A 7949-nucleotide genomic window follows, 5' to 3' on the forward strand; every position below is an offset into this window, starting at 1 on the left:
AACACTTTGCTGAACGTGCACGGGAGAGGTTAGAGTACAGCCTATGTTCTGCTGCAGTGTTCCTGAAGACGTCTCTTTTTTGTCTTTTGGATTTCCCCCCCCCCTCCCCCGGATTGTATCTGGCCAATTACCCCACTCTTCCGAGCCGTCCCGGTCTCTGCTCCACCCCCTCTGCTGATCCGGGGAGGGCTGCAGACTACCACATGCCTCCTCCCATACATGTGGAGTCACCAGCCACTTCTTTTCACCTGACAGTGAGGAGTTTCACCAGGGGGACACAGCACATGGGAGGATCACGCTATTCCCCCCAGTTCCCCCTCCACCCTCAACAGGCGCCGCTAGTGCAGCGACCAGGACACATACCCACATCCGGCTTCCCACCCGCAGACACGGCCAATTGTGTGTGTAGGGACGCCCGACCAAGGCAGCGGTAACATGGGGATTCGAACCGACGAGCCCCGTGTTGGTAGGCAACAGAATAGAGCGCTACGGTACCTGGACACCCCTGAGGAAGTCTCTAGAATCTCAACTTTCTTCATAGAACAGCCCGAAGGCCAGCAGCAGCAGCAGCAGCAGCAGCAGCAGCAGCAGCAGCAGCAGCGGAGGGTTGTTTTATCAGGCATCTTCCGTGTGAGTGTGTGCAACCATGCAGCAGCATGGTGCTCACATGAGCAACCATGCAGCAGCACACACCCTCCTTCCTAAGACAAAACGCAACGCCGTCAGTACACAGAGAAGCCCTGGGGGAGGCGTCGTGCTGAGGCATCACGACACTGCTGTAAGACCGGGACTGTGCCAGGCTGTCCAAGCCAGGCTGGGCTCTCCTTTCTCCATCAGCGCCTGGTAACGCGCTGTAGCGTGACAGCCTGTAAGCCAGCTTGTGGACCGCGTCGTCTGTCCCTGGTTCAGAAGCCTTGCTGGAGACTTGACATACACCTAGAGGGGTTTTCTCTGACCCAGAATTCAGGCAAACACCAACAATTATCTGTAGCACTAATTCTGGTGAATCGACAATTTAAGTACTCTGAGATATAATAAGGCAGGAGTGCATTAAAAATCATGGACATCTGATACTAATCAAAATCAGTCAGGGTATACGTGATGTGATGTTCAAAAGACTCAAAGAAAATATATGATTCAAAACTACGGAAAATGCAGTAGTTAATAGACATGACAGGAAAATTAAAGGATGAGATCACTATTTTTTTTTTAAAATTCAGACCTCATTTAAACATGATCTCCATACATTGTGTATAGAGAAACTTAATCTGCTAAATGCCTGGGCCTCACCAGTGCAGTGGGACAACAGTTCAAGCCTGCAGAAATGAGGACGCATCTTCTTTTTGACTACGAGATGCTCCTGATACAGTCACACGTAGTATCTTCATGTTTATTCCACGTTTATTCAGAATAGGTTTTTCATCGTGCCACCGGTACTGTTAAGCAGCAGGGTGCCGGTGGAAACTATGCTACTGTTGGGCAAAGGAGAAGGAGAGGGGGAAGGCATGTCCTGAGGCAGCAGGAGAGGAGGAAGGGTAGGAGTGTGGAGGTGAGAGTCGGAACTTTGAATGTTGGCACTATGACTGGTAAAGGGAGAGAGCTGGCTGATATGATGGAGAGAAGAAAGGTAGGTGTACTGTGTGTGCAAGAGACCAGGTGGAAGGGGAGTAAGGCCAGGAGTATCGGGGGTAGGATCAACCATGGTCCCAACAGGGGCAGAAATGGGGTAGGGGTAATTCTGGAGGAAGAGTATGTCAAGAGCGGACTTCAATGGGCATGTTGGTGAAAGCAACAGAAGTGATGAGATGGGTAGGTACGGTGTCAAGGAGAGGAATGTGGAAGGATAGATGGTGGTGGATTTTGCAAAAAGGATGGAAATGGCGGCACGGTGGCGCAGTGGTTAGTGCTATCACCTCACAGCAAGAGGTCCTGGGTTCGAACCCCGGGGTTGTCCAACCTTGGTGGGTCATCCCAGGTCGTCCTCTGTGTGGAGTTTACATGTTCTCCCCGTGTCTGCGGTGGGTTTTCTCCAGGTGCTCCGGTTCCCCCCCCCCCATCATAAAGACATGCATGTTAGGGTCAGTACTCCTGTCTGTGCCCCTGACTGAGGCATGGCGAGACCAACTGGAGTTGGTTCCCAGGTGCTGCACAGCGGCTGCCCACTGCTCCTAGCTACACAGCTAGGATGGGTTAAATGCAGAGCGTAATTTCCCCACAGGGATTAATAAAGTATCTCAAAAGAAAGAAAAAAAAAGAAAAACGCCAGTATTGGTTGTGGTTGCTATAGTTACCAAGCCTCCCTTCCGGTCTGCCTGAGTGGCAGTCTCTGTTGTTCTGCCTGTTTTAACTAAATGGCTGCTGCCGCACATTTCCATATGCGTTGTGCGATTCATTGATATCGTCTCTCATTACTGGCGTGGTGGCAGCGCTTACCAGACTCATGTCCCGAGGACTGATAGTTACCGAACTAATGGCGGTAGCCCTTCCAGGGGAATCACAGGGTATTTATGGCTACCACCAGACGCAGCTGGGCTAGCTCAGACACAGTTGTGCTAGCTAAATGGGCAGCATGGCGACACACAGAGCACCGAAGCAGTGGTGTTTAGCAAAGACCGAGACGGTGAACTCTTCTGAGAACTGGCGTCAGAACCTGATTTATATACTGTCGCTCGACGCCGAGTTTGCCCCCTTCCTGCTCGATGGCGTGGAGTGGGAGAGGAAGTCTAAAACGTCCCCTGTCCGGGGATTCACAAATGACGGTGAAGATATTCCCTTGACGTCGCATTAAAGAACAGAAGGTAGCCATGTTAGAGCTAATGTTGGGACAGATAGCCAATTATTGTCCTGTAATCTCTCATCACAGCATAGTCAGGAACTCCACATCTATTGACGGCATATGGCAAGCTATTCGTCTACATTATGGCTTTCAGTGCACCAGGGCTGTGTCTGAACTCCCCAAGTCAAAGCAATCCATCGCAGTCCGGACAAGGAGGTCATGTCCCCTTTGTAAATGTGCCGGCAGGCCTGATAATCATTTCCTCAGCAAATGTTCCTTTCTGCCCCCCCAACATAACATGTACATGGCAAAGTCGCGCCAGGTTTTGGGAGAGCAGGTCGAGACTGACGATGAGGTAGAGGAGTGCGTTATTGGGGAACCAGCGCCATCTAGTGATGTGAAACGTGTACTTCTCAAACAGTCCCCTTACCTCGATGCCTTCCATGGACACTGCCCTGTGCGTCTCACCGTTGATAGTGGGGCAACAGGCAACATGATGAAGGCCTCATATGCGACCAGGCTGGGCGTCACCCTCACAGGAAGTACGCAGTCCGCATTCCAAGCAGATGGCTCGTCCCTTGTGAAAGTATTGGGAGAGACATGGACACACTTCCAGAGAGATGGCCATGACCTCTATTTTGAGGGCCTCGTCGTTGAGAATCTCGACTGACATCCTGGCTAGAATTCCCTTTATGGAAAAGAACGACGTCTCCATCAGACCAACCAAACACCACATCTGCTTGGGCGAGGATATATACCGCTACGGCACCCTCCAAACACCAGTGGACAGGCATGCTGTACGGCGTGTGCTCCGGATAAATCTACTGTGTGGCCAGGGGCGTACATTGAGCTCGAGCTGCCTCCTGAGCTGTGCAATGTGGACAGTGAGCTGACTGTTGAACCACACGTCGATGTCTCATGTGACCAGTCTGACACACAGCAGTGGCCTGCCCCAACTTTGCTGCGGGGTTTGTCCGGGAAGATCCGTGTCCCAAATCTCACTGGCGAGCCACGACTGGTACAGAAAAGCCATCACCTATGCCGTGTCCGCGCCACATATGTCCCGTCACTCAGTGACGCCGCCGTGCCAGCTGATCCCCCAAACCGGCCCCGACGACCATGTCAGCCTTGTCCTCTGACCTTGTCGCTCTGGATCCAGATAACATCATGCCTGCTGACATCAGAGATGAGTTCCGCGCCCTGCATAGAGAGTTTGATGTAGTGTTTGATCCCCACTTTGAAGGATATAACGGCGCTGTGGGTCCGTTCCAGGCCAGGGTGAACATGGGATCTGTCCTACCTCTGCCCTTCACCAACAAGTCGGCCTGGCTTGCCATACAGGCAGGGTGCTCTGATCTCAGACGGAGTCTCATCGACGACGAGTGCAGAGACACTCTCAGGGACGTTTTAATCCGCTTATGTGTGGGTCTGTGCCCTCTCGACGGCCCCTTTGCTGTGATCAGGACTGACCCTGCCCCTGTTTTTGCTGCATTGGCAGGGGATGGGGCCCTCGCTATGCACAGACTAGTTGTTGAGGTGGGCAATGCCAATAATGTCAATAAGGACCCAGTGGTGGAGAAGGCTGTTCAAGAGATTCAGGGGGAGATTCTTCGTCTCGAGCCTAACTGTAGGGCTGTTATTCCCCTGTTACTCTGTCGCTACGGCCAACCTGAACGGTCGCGTGGATTGTCTGCCCGTGAAATGCTGCTTCAGCATGACCAGTTCTCACATAGGCAGTTGCCTGTGGTCGACCAGGACCTCATCCTGAAACAACACTTGGAGCGTGTCACCAACCATCCGTACAGCATGAAATCAAAGGTGCCCTCTGGTCGTGTGGCCCTGCCTCCCGCCATTCGACCTGGTGAACTGGTGTACCGGTATGGTGACCGGAATAAGTCGAAGGCCGTGACAAGTACTTCGTCACGAGCGTGGACGGTTCATGGTGCAATATCCAGAAGTTCATGGGGTCTCAACTCCGTCGCACCTCCTACAGGGTCAGGCTGGGTGACTGCTACAAAGTGGAAGGTCCCTCTACGGCCTCTGAACCCCTCGCGGACGATTTCGCGTCTGATGAGGACTTGGACAACCCTGTCCCGCACTGCCCTGACATACCGCTAGCCATTGCCGAGCCCCCACCTGCACCTTGCCTGCCTTGTGATAACGATATGAGGCTGGGGGATGAGACTGTGCCTCCCGTCGAGGTCGAGCCTAGGGGGAGCTCCCCTGGCGAGTGTGTGCCTGCTTTTGCACCTGATGCTGCACCTCGACGCTCGGAGCGTCGCCAGCGCTTGCTGCGGCATTTAAAGGACTTTGATCTTTAGGCCAGTTGGTTGTGTGTACTGGTGATAATGTTTTGTCTTACCTTACAGGCCTAGTTATATAGCCTGAGCTATGATGTTGCCTGGTGTTCTGTGGTGTTATTGTTGTACTGTGTGTAGGGGGGGGGTCTTTCTTTAGGGGAAAAAAAGGGGTGACGCCAGTAGTGGTTGTGGTTGCTATAGTTACCAAGCCTCCCTTCCGGTCTGCCTGCGTTGCAGTCTCTGTTTTTCTTCCTGTTTTAACTAAATGGCTGCTGCCGCACGTTTCCATCTGCGTTGTGTGATTCATTGATGTCGTCTCTCATTACTGACGAAAGGCTGTGGTGTATACGTATTTGAAGAAGATGGAAGAACAGAGACTTCCGGTTTGGGGAACATGTGACAGTATAGCCTCAGGCACTACCACTAGTTTCTTTCAATTTGTACTTTTTAACCACACCACATAGTTTTGAAGTAGAGTCGTGATCAGCAAAGCCAAACCAGCCTAAATTATCCAAGCAGGATGAACCATATGCCATGCCTGCAAGTCGCGGTTCCTGAGACTAGCATTGTTAGCATGCTAGGAGAACTCAGGGTAGAGGTCAAGACAAGCTTTGTGCCCCTGAAGGCAAAACTGGCTAAAGTACAGTCTGTGGTGATGGAAAACGGTCAGCACATCGAGTCTTTGAAATCAAACGCCTACCTCCAGGACCAGCACATCAGCTTCCCCGAGTCCATTGAGGGGCCATGACTCACTGAATTTTGTCGGAATTCTTGGTCGAACTGCTGGGTGAACAGACTCTCTTATCCCCACTAGAGCTGGACCAAGCGCACAGGGCACTCATCACAAGGCCGCAAAATGCAGCAAGACCTGTCATTATCCACCTACACCACTACCAGATCAAATACTGGATCATCAGGGAGGCTCGTAAATGTCGGGTTAAGCTTCAGTACTATGGCTCAGCAGTACAGATCTTCAAGGACTATACCCCGGAGGTGGTGGAGCAATGAGTAAAGTACCAAGGAGTCATGTCGAAGCTGTATGATTTAGGCCTTAAGCCATCCCTGCTTTCCCCAGCTCGCTTAAACATTACACTCCAAAGCGAGGCAAGAAAATGGCTGTCTTTGCCCGAGGAAGTAGAAACCTTCGCAGCTGGCTACCAGCAGGAAGAGCTAACTAGCTTAGCCGTAGGGCTGGCTAACACCACTTTAATAATAATAATAACAATAATAATAATAATTCACAGAGAAGCTGACCAAGTACAAAGACCTGGAGACTGAAATCAACAGGATGTGGGGAATGAAGACCGAGACAACACCAGTGGTCATCGGAACTCTAGGACTCACGAAGAGGGGAATGGAAAAGTTCACCAACCGTATCCCAGGCAACATGAACATCCTTGCAGCCCACATATTACGACGAGTACTGTCGATCAAGTGACATCTGCCCTATAGTGCCTCAGCTCCATAGTTTGGACCTGGCTCTACAGGATGTAAAACAGGAAACGTGAAAGAAATAATAATAATAATAATAATAATAATAATAATAATAATAATAATAATGCATTTTATTTAAAGGCACCTTTCATGACAGCCAAAGTCACCTTATATCAAATACAACAAAACAAAGCTATACAAAAACATTAGTGCAATCAACAGATAGAACATACAACAGCAGGACTTAAAAAAACAAAAAACAAAACACGACTTTGATGCTGTTAAAGTAAGTATTCTAGTTTAAAAAGGTGGGTTTTAAGTGCAGTTTTGAATTTTGTAATGGAGTCCAGCATGCGGATGTGGTGGGAAATGGAGGTCCAGAGGTGGGTGGAGCATAGGAAAAAGTCCTGGCAGCTATTTGCTGAGGTTGATGGCTGGTAGTGCCAAAGACCTGCTGGTGAAGACCGCAGGGAGAGAGATGGGGTGTAAGTCTGAAGGAGGTCTGTGAGATAAGCAGGGGATAGAAGATGAAGAGCTTTGCATGTTATTAATAACATTTTAAAGGTAATCCACTGTGACAGAGGAAACTAGTTTCACATGCCAATGTCTTGGTGTTTATGGTTTGTACTGGGGGGAGGGGGAGGCTGAAGGCCAGAGGGGGTTGAGACATCAGCAGTGGGTGGTCAGCCTACGGCCAGTCTGCCTGGGAGGTGGGGGTGGGACGGCACAGGTAAGCCGGGGTTGTGTGTGGAGGAGGACCTCTCTCTTTGTTGTTTGTTCGAAAAAACCACATTGTTTTCAAGTGCCTCATTTCTGCTGTTTTATCTCTGGCATCCTGAGTCAGGTCAGACGCTTCTAAGGTTGTGGGCTTTATCATGGCAGACTTGACTGGTGTGGTGGACAGGCGGTAAGGGTTATCTCACTAAACACTGGTGGGTTTAATTCCTCGGTGAAATGGATAAAACTTCTGACACGTTCCGACACATCTAAACGTAGATATCATGTTCATTCAGGAGACGCACCTCAGACCAATGGCAGCTGAAAAGACCTTGGGCTGGGCAGATTGTCCAGTCTAAATTTAACTTGATAATAACGGGGGCTGCCATTTTGATTAGAAAATGTGAATTGCATGCTCAAGGACGTAATCACAGATCCGAAAAGCCATTATGTTATCATCACCGGCATACTCTATCAGAAGCCAATTGTATTAGCGTCTGTTTATGCTCCCAACTGGGATGACAAAAACTATGAAATCTCCTCTATTCCAAATTTTAATTCCCATCTATTTTTGCTAGGAGGAGACATTAATTGCATCACAGACCCAATTCTGGATAGGTCCAGTATGAGACCAATAGCACCTTCCAGAATGGCCCAGACCCTCTCTGCTTTTATGGACCAATATGGCTACATTGACCCTTGGCAATTACTGCACCCATTCA

At 50.1% G+C, this 7949-nt stretch overlaps 1 protein-coding gene across 5 annotated transcripts in view; it reads right to left on the minus strand.

Moving 5' to 3' along the window:
- Positions 1-7949, minus strand: part of palmdb (palmdelphin b) — a 56514-nt gene that overhangs the window by 45537 nt on the left and 3028 nt on the right. Inside the window, exon 1 of one of the 5 annotated variants that reach the window (XM_056299903.1) lies at positions 6449-6483. The exons of 3 other annotated variants lie outside the window; for them this stretch is intronic. In XM_056299903.1, the coding sequence (XP_056155878.1) occupies positions 6449-6471 (23 nt within the window). In that variant the 5' untranslated portion in view covers positions 6472-6483. Of the gene's footprint in view, positions 1-495; positions 550-6448; positions 6484-7949 lie in introns of those variants that run through there. One more of the 5 variants, XM_056299905.1, reaches the window with a different exon arrangement.

Source organism: Lampris incognitus, chromosome 19 (assembly GCF_029633865.1).
Source record: "Lampris incognitus isolate fLamInc1 chromosome 19, fLamInc1.hap2, whole genome shotgun sequence".
NCBI classification, from domain to species: Eukaryota; Metazoa; Chordata; class Actinopteri; order Lampriformes; family Lampridae; genus Lampris; species Lampris incognitus.